At 49.0% G+C, this 15,140-nt stretch overlaps 1 protein-coding gene across 1 annotated transcript; it reads right to left on the bottom strand.

The window, feature by feature from the left end:
• Positions 1–220: 220 nt before the first annotated feature.
• On the bottom strand, positions 221–15,026 carry HSDL1 (hydroxysteroid dehydrogenase like 1; the record flags this gene model as incomplete). The annotated part of the gene is made up of 5 exons (XM_079724017.1): positions 15,000–15,026; positions 4,173–4,398; positions 2,789–3,234; positions 2,353–2,580; positions 221–319 (listed from the first exon to the last, which is right to left on the bottom strand). Exons 2-5 carry the CDS (start codon positions 4,390–4,392, stop codon positions 221–223), a joined length of 993 nt encoding a protein of 330 aa, XP_079580143.1. The 5' UTR covers positions 4,393–4,398; positions 15,000–15,026.
• Positions 15,027–15,140: the final 114 nt, after the last annotated feature.

The raw sequence follows: 15,140 nt of genomic DNA, 5'->3' as shown, positions 1-15,140 counted from the left end.
TTATGTGGTGGTCGTTATTTACTCTGTGCCTTCCAAGTGGCCCTTGAGGCTTTGCCACAGCATTCTTAAAAGGGTTGTTTGTTTTGCAAATGATGAGTCAACAGTACGCTAAATGATCGGTAATGAAAGAAAATGCAGAAGATAAATTACATGTGTTCTTCCAAATGTAGAATACTGCAGGTTCCCCGAGTTGGCAACACTTCCCAACCATCAGCCAGCTTCACACTTTGCAGGATAAGGCCTCCTTCCGTAGTGAACGATTGAGAATATTTGCTCCCCACACCCAGAGCCATTCAGGCATATACTGTGCAAAAAGAAACTAAAAATGAAAGAGAAAAAGACTGTAAGGTTAGAACCCAGAGTCATCGACAACAAAATGCACAGATCAGCAATCATTTAAACCAACAAACATCACCCATCCCATTAAATACAAAAAAGGAAAAAACCTTAGGTGCTACTGCACTGAGCACCTCCTTTTGTATAAGACCCTATGCTAGACTCTCTGGGGAACAGAAATGTGATCACCGCCCACCCGCCCCCTTTCTCTCATGAGGCGGGACAGACCTACATGCAGTGATACGATTTCATCTTTACTTAACGTGACATGAATAGTATGGAATGTGGATAAGAATGACAAATCAGCCCAGGAATAAAAGGCAGGTGAAAGAGAAAACTGCATACGTGCTTAGTACCGTGTGAGAAAACCGGGGGCTGAGGGGCAGAGTGGTGCTAAGTTAAACAAATGCACCGAGTCAAAACCACCAGGACCCTGAGAGGGTGCCTTGAGGTGTGACGAGGACGCCTCGGGGACACGGGGAGGATGTCCGCTGACGTTGATCTGCTCCAGGGGGTCTGTCACAGGCGGGGTGGTGGTGCTACTGGCAGCTCGTGGGCAGAGGTCCAGGACGCTGTGAGCATCGTACAGTGCACAGGAAGGTCCCACAACAAGGAAGGAGCCAACCCCTACGCCATCAGTGCCCAGGTGGAGAAGCCCTGCGCAACACTGATGGATCTGCCCGAGACTGAGTGAAAGTTTAACACCTTGTGTGTGAAGGAGGGGAGATGGACGGGCCCCTGGCAGGTGCTGATGTTCTAGCCTTGACCAGAGGTGTAGTAATACAGGTCACTCCACGTTCTCCTTAAGAAACAGACCCAGGTCACTCTGCTATTCCAGGAACCACAGTGAACAAGGAGGGGGTCCCAGCACGATGAACTGTGGGGTGAGGGTCCCAGAGGTGCCGCTGTTCCCAGCAGGTTCCACAGAAGCTTCAGCTTAGCCACCTTGGAGACAGGGGTCCCGTGTTCGGCCTGGAGCCGTAAGTAACTACCTGTGAAAATGACCAAGGTCTCTTTGGACCTCTTTAAAGAGTCAGGATTTCATGGGAAAAAATACCCAAATACTCCTCCTTGGGGCCACTGTCCTAAAGCGAAAGGCTCTAAAATCCAAGGAGATGAAAGAAGGCAATATATGGTCCCTTAGGAGGACTCTGTAAGGAAGGTCACATTGAAACATGGGGGCGCCTGACACAGGCTCGGTAATCGGATCCCCCTCCAAAGGGCATTTTATTTTCAGTATTTATTGAGTGCAGATTGAAGCAGCATCTAAAAATCTGTTTGTTTTAAATCTCCTCTCATGACCACTTGCCCGCTACAGGGGGACCAGCATCAAGATGGATTCTGGAGGGGCGGGCGGAGACTCACGGGCTCGCCCCAGGGAGGTTTCAGCACACCGGGCAGCGGGAGGGAAAGAGCTAACGGGAGAGGAGCTAATTTCATCCTCTGGTACTGACGGAGCAACCCGGAGGCTGACTCATCGGCCTGCCGAGATAACAGCAGTAACAAGAAAGGGGTGCCAAGCCTCCAGGCACTGGGAACTGCGGAAAAGCCGGGGGGGGGGCGGGGGGTTCGGGTTCTGCAAGGCTCTGGGCGCCTTCAGGGATCCTGACCCATGTGTCCAGGCCTGCTCCTGGCCAGTGTGACACAGCGTAGCCCCCGCGGGGACCCGGCTCAGTAGGACTTGGGAACGACGAGCCGAGGGGAGGACGTCCACAGCGAGGGTGCACATCCAGCGTGTCGGAAAAGTCACAGCGCTTAAAATACAAACGCCACGCGTTCCCCAGAGACTGAGACAGGCGGGACTTAAAAAGGTAAGAAACAAACGGGAATGGAGAAGATGGAAAAGAACTCAAAGAACGTGAGCTGGATCCTTAAACTGGAGCACTCTATGGTTTGAGAATCAGAATTTACAATCCTCATCTTTCAGCATCATGCTTCAGTCAGATTCCCATGTATCATTTAAAAAAGGTTTAGGATGCATTAACCTAATTACAAGAGCTGAGCGCACACTGTTACCTGGATGGAGTGGGACCAGTATCCTGTGGTCCTTTTTGAAATGCCAAGGGTAGAAACAGCGTGATGTGCGTACACTTGTGGCGAAGGCACCAACCACGGGCACTTGTGCAGAAAGCTGCCAGGGGTGGACACGTTGGTAGCTACGTAGAACGGGATTAGACTCTGTACGAAGATTCCTTTGGAAGCATATTCATACTGCAATGCTCTGCTGAAGTGGTCTAAGTAAGCCTGTTGAAACAGGAGGGGAAAAGACTTAATTTTTCAGGAACTCGGAAGAAATTCAGGAGAAAAAAAAGACTTAATGGTCATTTCAGGGAAAAAAAGACAGCATAAGCAAACACGAGCTGCTGACAAAGAGCTCAACAAACGGGACCAAACCGCTGTGATAAACGTTGTCCTACAGGATGATTTCACTTTCCAACTGGGGCTGCGTTACCTTAGACGCGGAAAACGCCGCCAGCTGGGGGGTTGGCTTGCAGCAGGAGCCGGAGGAGATGGTGACAATGGCCCCTTTCTTCCTCTCCACCATCCCCGGTAACACTATGTGCACCATCAGACTGGCGGCGGCAATGTTCACGTTGACGATGTCCCAGAGCGTGTCCTCCGAGACCTGCGTGAAGTACTGCGGGTAGGGGTAGAACACGCCCACGTTGTTCACCAGGATGCCAACGTCTCTGTCCTCCAGGGCTTCCCGAATCAGCCCGGAGATCTCGCGGCCCTTGCTGAAGTCCGCGACGATGACGTCAGTCTCCACCTGGTAGGCGTCAGCGATGTCTTTAGCGACCGCCTGCAGCTTCTCTTGGTTCCGACTGATCAGCACGATGCTGAGCCCACGGCTGGCCAACTCCTCTGCGTAGGCCCTTCCGATCCCGTCTGTTGCGCCTACAGTACAAGTCGGGAAAGGTGAGCAAACTCGTTTCTCAGTGTGACCTTTAGAATGGACTTTAAATACCCTGTGTCCGGGTTTAATCAGAGAAGGATTCACACTAGAAATAAACCGAGTTCTGTAAGTGATCAGTCAAGCACAGGGTCAAATCCACGACACACAAGCTAGTCAAATACTCGCCCAGACACTCTGACAGGCAGAGGAAGAGCTGTTGTACATTCACCAAGTTGACTGTGAGACACAGTGGGAAACTATTTTCAAACTCTCATCTGGCTTGAATGAGTGCCAGGGGGTACTTTCCTGGGAAACAATGGAAAATTAAAATGAAATTTAAAGTAAGGGAAGTGTTTCTGAAAGTGGTACCAGTTTGTAAGGACACTTTCAAAACAGAGAGCAAGAAGGAAAAGCAAAGGGGAGGAAGGTGGGGCTGGAGCAGGACTGGGAACAGGAGGGGGCACATGAGAAGCACAGAAATCACAGGGAAATTCTTCCAAGACCAGGGCGGTAAGAAATGCGCACATAGGGGCTTCCCTGGTGGCGCAGTGGTTGAGAGTCCGCCTGCCGATGCAGGGGACACGGGTTCGTGCCCCGGTCTGGGAGGATCCCACGTGCCGCGGAGCGGCTTGGCCCATGAGCCATGGCCATTGAGCCTGCGTGTCCGGAGCCTGTGCTCCGCAACGGGAGAGGCCACAACAGTGAGAGGCCCACATACCGCAAAAAAAAAAAAAAAAAAAAAAAAAAAAAAAAAAAAAAAAAAAAAAAAAAAAGAAATGCGCACATAATCGTAACAGAGTCGTTTTATTTTTTTATCCCATGAAAACATTACATCAAACTCAGTCACTCCAGGAATGATGCATCCAACTTAAAACACAGATTAGACAGGAAAGATGATTTCATTTCTGGATTAGGCAAGAAGTGAAAACTCATCTCTTACCGCTCACGACCGCCCATCTTCCATACTGCTTGATCAGGTCTGCTCGGCTCACCAGGCGCGGGATGAAATGCAGCCTGATCAGGCTGTAAAAGTCACAGACGACGGTGATGCTTTTTCTGGCCGTGTACCAGGCTCCCACCAAGGCGAGGGCTTCCATGTAGCAGTTGCAGGACCTGGCGATTTCCCTGTACAAGAGGTAGAAGCTGTCGACGGCAGCCATGGCAGCCTGCAAGGGAGGGCAGCGAGAGAGAGGTGGCCTTTGCTTAGTAAGTTAAAGGAACACGCACGGTGCGCGGGAAGAAAGGCACCTGAGGACATCAGAGCTTAACAATTTTGCATTCAAATAACAGTAACTGTTCAGATGCACATAGCCCATGGATCCAGACAGCTGATGATCTCATTATTTAACATCTGTCGCTTATAAAGTTCTTTCCTTCCAAGAAGATTAGTCAACATAGTTATCAAGAGTTACCAAATTCCTACTAAAATCCAGGCACTGCGCTAAATGCTGTGGCTACGGAGATAAACACCCTATGCCAAAAAAAGCTCCTGGTCCAGCACAGCGACAGACACAGACCTTTTAATTCACATAACAGCTGAGAGGTATATTTCTTTCTTTTATTGAATTTATATGTATTCAAAACTGGCAAGCGCAGAGGGCCTACTATCCCTGGAGAGACAAAGTAGAAGAAACAGAGGCAATATTAAGACAGGGCCTTGGCCTCAAAGACCTTACAACCCATTTGAGACAAAACTAAGCTCTAATAAACTTTAACATCAAATAAACATAAATTAGATTATGTATAAATAATATTCATAGACGGATATTTAAAAAGAGATACTCCCCAAACTTGAAGAAATGGTTTTCTCAAATGATACTGTATAAGCACGCTCCACCTCGCTGATGTCACTGGCACACCATTTCCTTTCCCTGGCCCCTTAACGTTTGGGGAAAGAAAAGCCCAATTCAATTCTTGTAAGTATTCACACAGCAAGCATCGCGATGCACCTATTATGTGCCATGGACCGTGACAGACGCTAAGGACTCAAAGATGAAGTAAATAACTACCTAGAAGAAGAGACGAACGTTTAACAAAACAACTTTAAATGCCATACGAACTGGTGTATGTATGCCTGTGCTCAGAAAGGCCAAGAAAGGCCGGTCACGACCAAGGCTAATGAACTTCATCCTGGACTAGACCCGGGGAGCCACTGAGGCCTGAGCCAACTGTGTGCTATCAAGTGAGGGTCAAACATCAAAAAGATCAGAACAGACCACAATTAAATTACAGGGAGCTCCGACATGCACAAACACAAGGATACAGCATTTATTATATATTAATAAAAGAAAATAGATTTAAGCCAAACAAACATTTATGTAAAACTTCTGGAAGTGGCCCCTTTCATAGAAACTGCATTAGAATAGGAAAAAAATAAATCCTGAAACTAAGAAAAATCCCCGACAATAGCAGCAAAAATTGGCATAAGCTTAAGGAAAAATAAGTGAATTCCTTCCCACTCCACCACGATGCAATCTGAGCTCAACCGAGGTTCGCGGAGCGGAGAAAACAAATTAACCTCTGGAATGGAACACACTGTAAGGATGACACCACACTGTGGTAACAGGCACATAAAATAACGAAAAAAACTACTGAATATAAATAGGTATATATGGATATATATCTGTGTGTTGAGTATGCACATGAGTGTGCAGTCCAAATTACAAACCAACAAAACATACAAAAGAAATGTGACAGAAAACTGAAAGAAATAGACAGTAGGATTCCTAAATGCCTCACAATGAGGATATAACCCTTCAAACGTTAAAATTTCCACTCCTACCGTAACTCTAAGTGGGTGCGGCATTAAGTAAGTTAAAGAAACATCCTTCTCAAACAGCAATACAGGAAATGACTGAAGGGGCCACCGTATTTCCAGTAAGTAAAGTGCTGTACACTTTGGGGCTCTGTTCAGAGAAACTTACCTCCTACGATAAGGATGCCAAAACTGGTCAAGAAAAGAAAACATTATAAACTTCATTAAGCACACAAACCAATTACTTAATAAGATAAAAACAATTACATGCTCCTCTGGGGTAATGCTTCTTCATGGACCACAATGACTGAGATTTCCTAAAACATGAACTATCAAGATCAGTGCAGTCTGGGCTGAAGATGCTTTTCGTCTTCTGGTCAGTCCGCCCCACTAAGGCAGTACACCCTGGGCGCTGCTCCAAATCCTCTGAAAGACGTTCACAGTCACGGTCATCCACCTGAAATGTGTTCACCCCTTTTCTGCTGTGCATGAGCACCTCTCAAAGCTTCCGGATGCTAGCGATGAGGTAGTGACGTGTCACCCTCTCCAAGGGTCCCCCGTGCTGCACCATCTCAATACACAGCCACATCCAAGGAGGCAGGTGCTGGCTGGAGAGGCCCCTGCCGGGCACTGAGCACTCACATTGGCTGCCGCCCCCGAATGGTGCTAATTCAAGATTCCCAGAGAAACAACCAAAACATTAGCTTCTTACAAGGAAGAACGTAAAAACTGAGAATCCAAATCCAACCATCCTAAGTTAGGAGTTCCTGAAATAATTTTTTAAAGTGGACACGTGCCTTTTGTCATAATTAATCAAATACTAGGCCATGAAGAAAGCAAATGTGAAACATAATACTTGTATGCACCAGTACTTTTCAAACAAAATGTGATCAAATTCGAAATAACAAAACTATGACCAAAAAACTAGAGACTTGGAATATTAAATCTATTCTTCAAAATAACAGGTGGGCATACATCTAAAATGTTAAAACAGTGTTTTCAATGAAAAATTGAAAACCATATATCAAGGACTAATGGATCATAGCCAAAGAAATACTTGTGGGGAAATGAGTTGCAGGAGTGGCTGTAATAGGGTTCCAGCTAAAAAGGTCAGGTATGCCTCAGGGAATGACCTCACCCCAAGGGGAAGCTGTGTAAAGGGAACTTCGACCCTCTCAAACACCATTTTTTTCAAGAATTGAACATCTCAGAAGGAAAAACTTCAGCAAAAGAAGCCTGACTGCGACCGAGTTCCCCGATTTTTCTGCTCAAGTCATTAAGTACCCGTGGTTTCCTCTTACCTCCTCTGCCAGCCCCGGGCCTTCAGGAATACACTGCTCTGTCTTCTCTCCAGGACAAGCTGTGAACAAAAACCAACAGGAAACAAATGCCTCTCCTTCACAGCTCAGCTGGGATAAGTTTATATAAAACTACGACCAAAGCGTTTTAAAAGTTAAGGAAACGGAACAACTCTCGTGCTGTGATTCCCTGCACAGGCAGCGACGCATCACCTGGTCTGGGAAGAAGGCAGGCGGCGCCAGTGCCCGTCTGGGGGAAGGCTGGGCTGGGAGGCATCCTGGCTCCTACACCTTGTTCCTTAAGGACCATTTCGTCACACAGGACAAAATCTGTCCAGACCGCTTGGAGGGAGACCCAGGACGGCGAGCAGACACCCTGCCCCCGACCTGTCCCGGGCATCTGCTGGGCTTCCCCGGGCCTCATCCTTCTCTCTGCAAACCACTGTGCTGCGCTCCAGCCACAGAGCACTAGACCCTCCGCTCGGCCGCAGCACCTGTTCCCCACTCCCGGCAGATCCGGGCTGCCCACCTGAGCACGTGGGTCCTGGGCTGGCCCCTTCCAGCCTGCCTGGGGCCGGGGGCTTACGGATGAGGAGATGGAAGGAAACGCCAGTGCCACCTCGCCCCTCTCCCTCCACCCTAGACACCGCCTGGTGCCTGTTTCGGTTTTGAAACCCCCCACCCAAGGCTGCGTTCCCTGGGGGGCCACATCTCCCCACACACCCCTCCAGCACCTCACACAACCCCTGGCGTGGACAGACAGGAGCGCCCAGATCAGCTGCTGCATGAAATCGCAGCACCCGGCCTAGCTCAGCTCAGTCCCGTCCGGCGGGGAGGGGACCACCAAGCCAACACCTGCGATCCTTTACAAAAAGAAACCCCTCGTGGGCAAGGCCCCCGGGGCCGTCCTGCGCAGGCCCAGCAGGAGCTGTGCAGGCATCGGAGGGGGGCAGAGACCAGCGGTGCCAGGGCCTCCAACCCCGCTTCTCAACTCCACCCACTGGACCCCCTGCACCACCAGTCGGGGGGGACCGTCACGATATTTTAAATTGCAATTCCGTCACAGACAGCTATCTTACACGTTGATTATCATTGCTGGACTTTTTTTTTTTTTTTTTTTTTTTTTTTGTGGTACGCGGGCCTCTCACTGTTGTGGCCTCTCCCGTTGCGGAGCACAGGCTCCGGACGCGCAGGCTCAGCGGCCATGGCTCACGGGCCCAGCCGCTCCGCGGCATGTGGGATCCTCCCAGACCGGGGCACGAACCCGTGTCCCCTGCATCAGCAGGCGGACTCTCAACCTCTGCACCACCAGGGAAGCCCCGGACTTTTTTTTTTTAATCGCGGATCATCAGAGGGTTGACGGCATTCTAGGTCTGAGATGCATCTCATCGTTCCCCAGAGACAGCTCAACGTGGACAGACCTGACTCACGCCAGCCAAATTCACAAAAGACTGATAAATTCAAACGCCAATTTAGTTATGAATAATAAACGATGCAGCCAAGAAGCCTAAACATGCACGGTCACTAGGCTGTAGGAAAGTCTACAAACTACTAGGACAGCAATGCAGAAAGCAGTGTCGCACGCCGAGGACCCGTGCTGGGTCTCTCAACAGAGTGATTCCCCAGGGAGGAGGGCGGGGGCGAGACGTGCCCAGGCACAGCCCAGCCTGCCGGGAAATGGTGACAACAGCAACGAGCTCACAGCGCGCGATGCGCACCCAGGGGTGGAAACAGGGCTGGGAGGGGAGCCCAGGCTGTGAGATGCCTTTACACCACATGGAAACGTTGGGCCAAAGGCAGGAGCTCATCAGGTTTAGCGCAGAAGGCAGCTGGCGGAGGTGGAGGGACAGTGGCCTCGCGGGCAGGAAGTCAGGCGGCCTGGGCCCTGGTCCATCCAGACGGGGACGAAGCAAAGCTAGACGGGGAGCACGCGGCTCTGTGACCGACTCCCCGCCGCTCCTCAGACACGCCAGACACTTTCACCCATTTGCTCGCCCCTCGATGGACCATAAATGCAAAGGACTGGAAATTCTACATGCCCGACATGCTCTTAATCCTCTCCCCATCCGTAAGTAGCTGATGGAAAATAATGTGTTTCTAATGGAAGAAGAAATCAGGACTCCCCGACAAAGCCATTCAGTTCTAGGAAAGCTCATGGAAGCAGTTTTAAAGGGGTTTACTACACATTTAGGTCGAGAAGGCTACCAAGGTACGCACAGATAGCAGGCTGCTTTTAACTTGCTTTGGGGGTTTGACTAGTTCATTGTTCTGTGGATAGGTACTAGTCTAAAACTTAGAGAAATGCATTACTTAGAAAGCAACACTGAAACACAGTAAAATCCTGGTCCCTGTACACCCTACCTGTACAAGTTATTATAAAGCTTTGTTTTCTTGCCTCTACGGAAACTAAAACACCAGTGAACAACAGAGGCAAACAGTCAGAACTGTCTCCGAAACAGGAAAAGCAGTGCAATTCCCTACTGTCTTCTAGGCATGTTCAACTTCTCCAGGGCAATATTCATCAGGGCTAAAGGACCCTTAGGTAAACCACGGAATTTGAGTGATTATGACGTGTCAGGGTGGACTCACCCTCAGTAGAAGCAGCCCCACTCTGGTGAGTGATGCTGGTACAGGGGAGGCCCTGCATGTGCCAGAGTAGGTGGTGTATGGGGTCTCCGTACCTTCCTATCGATTTTATTATAAACCCAAAACTGCTCCAAGAAAGCCTAAAAAAACCCCTTTGAGGTAACATCACAACTATGAAGGCATCATGGGAAAACTATGGTCAAGACTCCAGGAGCAAAGTCACGTCTTCAAAGCGCGGCTGCTGTGCCTGTAACATTATCCTGACCTACAGTTTAGCTGACTCAACTTCACTGTGTAAAAGGCGCTCAGACCTAATACAAAACCCTTCGGGAATCAAAGAGCTCTGGGAGCAGTGTCTCGGCTGAAACACAGGCATCCCCAGGCTATCCAAATGAATGCTACCTGGGGGTGATGCTACAAGAACATAAGACAGATTGTCCCAAATGTTTTCGAAGAAAATAAAGCAAGTATGATGGAAAAAAGACAATTAAAACACCACCAAACAAAAGGTAGTGGGGGCGGTAGATAACAACCCTCCAACATGCCCACATCCTAATCCTCATGCCCCACAAACATGTCACCTCATGTAGCAAGGGGACCTTGAAGATTAAGGATCTTGAGATGGGGGGATGATCCTGCATTATCCAGGTGGGTCCAATGTGATCACACGTGTCCTTATTAGATGGAGGCAGAAGGGTCAGAGTCAGAGAAGGAGTTGTGACCAAGAAGCAGAGGTCAGAGAGTGCGAGGGAGATTTAAAGACCAGAGGCTGCTGGATTAAAGATGCAGAGAGGAGAGGGGTCACAGGTCAAGGAAGGCAGACACCTCCAGAATCTGGCAAAGGCCAGGATATGGATCCTCTCCAGAGCCTCCCCAAGTGACACAAGCGTGCTGACACCCTGGCTTTAGTCCAGTGGGACTGACTTGAGACTTCTGATCTCCAGAACTGTAAGAGAATAACTATGTCTTGTTTTAAGCCACTGAGCTTGTAGCAATTTGTTACAGCAGTCATAGGAAATTAAGATGGAGGGACGGACAGACTGTCAGTCTAGTTTTTAAGACAGTATAGAGACACGTTGCAAATCCTGAAACATCCCTCAAACCAAAACCTGTATTCAGGAAGCAGAAAGTATCCTCAGAGGCTCCTCAGATCTTCGACTGGCTGAGGCCGTCCTCACCACCCTCGTGAACAGCCGGCACTTTCCAGTAAGGCTGCAGGGTTAGGACTTTAAACTTTTTTTTAATAGAAATCTCACTTCACTCAGAGCCTTGCTCTCAGCACTCCCATCCTGTCTCTCCTCGCAAGACTAGCTCAAGTCCCATCCCTTCTCCCCAGCTCAGTCCCAGGACTCGCTGACAAGCACCACGACACAGCAGCCCTGGGGATGGACCGATGGACAGGAGACCCACGCGCCTCTTCCCTTCCCTTCCCAGGTCTCCACACCCACCAGCATGAGTTCCCCTCCGTCTCTCTCCACCACGTGACACTTAAACACTTAAACAGAATGCGGAGCAGTGCAGTAACTGGACTCTATCTTGGTTCCTCAACTAGAACACAGGCCTCTTGAGGGCAGGAAATATATCTAAAACTAATTTTTCTGTAATTTAAGAAAATTGGAAATTGTACACAAAAGTTGTAAAACCTATTATGCACAGTTCAAAGAGTAATGAACAAAACACCCACACACACACCCTACTTCACAAATCAAAGCAGAGTCTTAGAAGCCCCGATGCTTCCTCCCTGGTCACATCCCCTTCTGCCACCCGGGGTAGGGTTGGTAATCAATCTCCTAAATTCTGATGTAATATTCCCTTGCTTCATTTTTTTTTTTTAAGAGTTGTACTATTACTGCAGCATGGATTCTGAAATATTCCGTTTTCCCCGGTTCTGACCTTTACATAAAGGAATCAAACCCGAAGTATCCTTGGGTGCCTTCTTTGACTCCGCGCTGTTTCTGAGACTCACCCACGCCTCCGTAGCTATAGGCCATATACTCTCACTGCCGCGCTACCTCACGGTACAGACACACAATTCATGTAACCATTCTACTGCTGATGGGTTGTTCTTGTTGGTTTTGACTTTACAATTATGAACGGCACTGCCATGAACCTTCTCGTGCATGTCTCCTGGGCACGTGTACAAGAGCTTCTCGAAGGGATAGGCCTATGAGTCGAACTGCTGGGCCACAGGACATCCATGCGTACAACGAGATGTTGCCATAGCGGCTGCACCAATTTACACGCCCACCAGCAGCAAGTGTGAGCACACGCTGCCTCCTCTCGATGGCTGGCAACGTCTAACAGTTCACCTCCTGCCAAAGGCTGGCTGTGAAATGGGATCTCACCATGGTTTTCATTGGCATTTCCTGACTACTAATAAGGCTGAGTGGCACTCTTTTGATGTTTATGTGCTGTTTGTGTTTTCTCGTCTATGAAATGCCTGTTCCTAGCTTTTGACGTGTTGTCTTCTTTTTCTTTCAGAGTTATAAGAATTCTTTCCATATTGTAGATACTGGTTCTCTGTATGCTTTGTCTCTTTGTAGTGCTTTTGATGAACCGAATGTCTTAATATTAATGTAGTCAAATTTATCTATCTTTTCTCTGCATGGTTTGTGCTTGTCATGTTTTATTTCAGAAATCCCATCCTAGTCCCAAGTCATAAAGATATTTTCCCATATTATTTTCCAAAATTTTTTTTACAGTTTTGTTTTTCAGATTTAATTCTTTAATCCTCCCACAGCCTTGTGATGGTGTGAGGCTGGGATCACATCCATCTTTACTATTCCTCCTCAGCACCTGGCATGGTGCTAGGTATATGATATTTATTTAATAAACAGAAGCAAATAAGGCTTTGTGTTCAAAGTTCAAACTTCCCTCTCGGGGAGAGAAAACTTGAGAAGCTTCTCAAACTTTGCATCAGCACTTTGACGAAGTTATTATTGGTGTATCATGACTTTTTGGAATTTCCTTACCTTCCTTTGCCAAGTTTCAGTATACCACTACCATGCATTGCACGGAAAGAGCAGAACACGGGAGTTCTCATCCAAGATCCGATAACCCTCAGTTTCAGGTCTCCCTTTGTGCAGCGGGAATTAAAATAATAATAGCATCTACTCCTAGATATAGACCCAAGACAACCGAAGACTTAGGCTCACACAAAAACTTGTACAGCTGTGTTCATAGCAGCATTATTCACTAGCTAAAAAGTGGAAACAACCCAAATGTCCAACAACAGAGGAATGGATAAACAATGTGGTCTATCCACATAACGAAATATTATTCAGCAATAAAAAGAATGAAGTATGGATACATGCTATGCCATGGACAAACCTTGAGAACAGTATGCTGAGCAAAAGAAGCCAGACAAAAGGCGACACATCTTAGGAGTCTATGTATATGAAATGTCCAGAAAAGGCAAATCCAGAGACAGAAAGTAGATTAGGGCTGCCACAGGAAAGGGGGAGTGGGAAATGGCGAGCGACTGCTAATGGGGTGGGATTTCTTTGGGGGATGATAAGAATGTTCTGGAATTAAATAGTGGTGAGGACTGTACACCGTGAATATGCTGCTATGAGCACTACATGTTTAAATGGCTAAAATGGTGACTTTTTTTTTTTTTTTTTTTTTTTTTTTTGTGGTATGCGGGCCTCTCACTGCTGTGGCCTCTCCCATTGCGGAGCACAGGCTCCGGACGCGCAGGCTCAGCAACCATGGCTCACGGGCCCAGCCGCTCCACGGCATGTGGGATCCTCCCGGACCGGGGCACGAACCCGTGTCCCCTGCATCGGCAGGCAGACTCTCAACCACTGCGCCACCAGGGAAGCCCTAAAATGGTGACTTTTATGTTATGTGAATTTTATCTCAAAAAGAAAAAATCTGCTAAAAAAATACCAATTTGTTGAACTCTATGCCCCTGGAACATTACTGTAGTGATTATAACCACAGACTCTGAAAATAGACATCCTGGATTCGAATCCACGCTCCCCATATAAGAGCTGTGTGTCTTGGGTGAAGGTGACGTTACTTCACCTAAGCTTTCCTTACATCACCTGTAAACATGGGGCTAATAGTTCCTGCCTAAGATTATAATGAGAATTAAAGTAGACCATATGTAAAAAGCACTCAGAACAGAGCCCAGAACATAACTGCTCCATAAACCTTGGCTATTAGCCACTATAATTCAGTGTTCAACGTTAGCTCTTGTCTATTTGTAGTGCTCAGGGTTAAAACTGAGAGCTGGCTTTATGCAAAAGACTCCGCTAAGTGCTTTATTCCCATGATCGGACTTGCCCTCTCATCAACCTTACGAGGCAGAGTTTTAATCGTTCCCAGTTTACAGACGGGGAAACTGAGGCTTACCGAGGTAAAGTGAAGAATTGGGCTGTGGGAATTCAGATCAAGGTCTACCAAAGTCCTGAGCCCTGGCTGGCGACGCCCACTGTAAGACCCTCAGGCAGGCATCCTGCTAGCATCACCGAGAGGGCCGCTGGGTTTGGCTTCAAGCGCCGGTCTGTGTCTGGGCTGCACGTTCATTTGGAACAGCGACAGCCTCACTGGTCTCCAGAACCCTTCCCCTCCAGCACCGGGCAGGGCCGAACAAACGACCGCCGCTGGGGAACCGGTGGGGCCCTTTCTCCAAGAGCTCCCTTATTCTGAATTACCTCTACTTCAGAACAAAGACGACGACAACAAATCCCATTCAGACCAAGTCCTTTGGAAACAACAATAAAGAAGCACAAAGGGGTGATCTTCAGAGCCTCGTGCGGAGCACCTGGGTCAGGTCTGGGAAAGAGTGGGACCCGCGCTCGGGGTGCTGGGGCCCCAGGTCGGCCGGGTCCTGGGGGAGGGGCGGGCCCAGAAAAGGGAGTCCTGTGTGGGTGCAACGCCAGGATGGAGCTGTGGAAGGGGCGCTCTGGAGGGACACTCTGGAAGGAGGGAAGCTGGGGGCGGGGTCCGAAGGAAGGGAGGGACGAAAGGGTCCAGGAGGCCTGGGTGTCTCGGCGCTGAGGGCACTAGTCCAGGGGGGCGTGGTGGGGCGCAGAAGGAGGGGCCGGGCCGAAGTCCCAGTGGGCGCCGAGGGAGACCAGGAGGGTCTGGGGCCCAGGGCCCGGCGTGGGGGGCGCCGTACCTGCAGAGGCGACGCAGTCTCGGAGCCGGTCCCACCAAAGACGCTCGGCCACCACCCCCGTCACAGCCGCCGCAGCTACAACGGGCCGCACCTCACGTGACCCGCGCACGCGCTGTGGGCGGGGCCGTTGCGGGACCCGCC

Source organism: Hyperoodon ampullatus (genome assembly GCF_949752795.1).
Source record: "Hyperoodon ampullatus genome assembly, chromosome: 18".
NCBI lineage: Eukaryota > Metazoa > Chordata > Mammalia > Artiodactyla > Ziphiidae > Hyperoodon > Hyperoodon ampullatus.
Note: the sequence above shows the minus strand (reverse complement) of the source record. Positions and strands in the feature narration are given on the sequence as shown.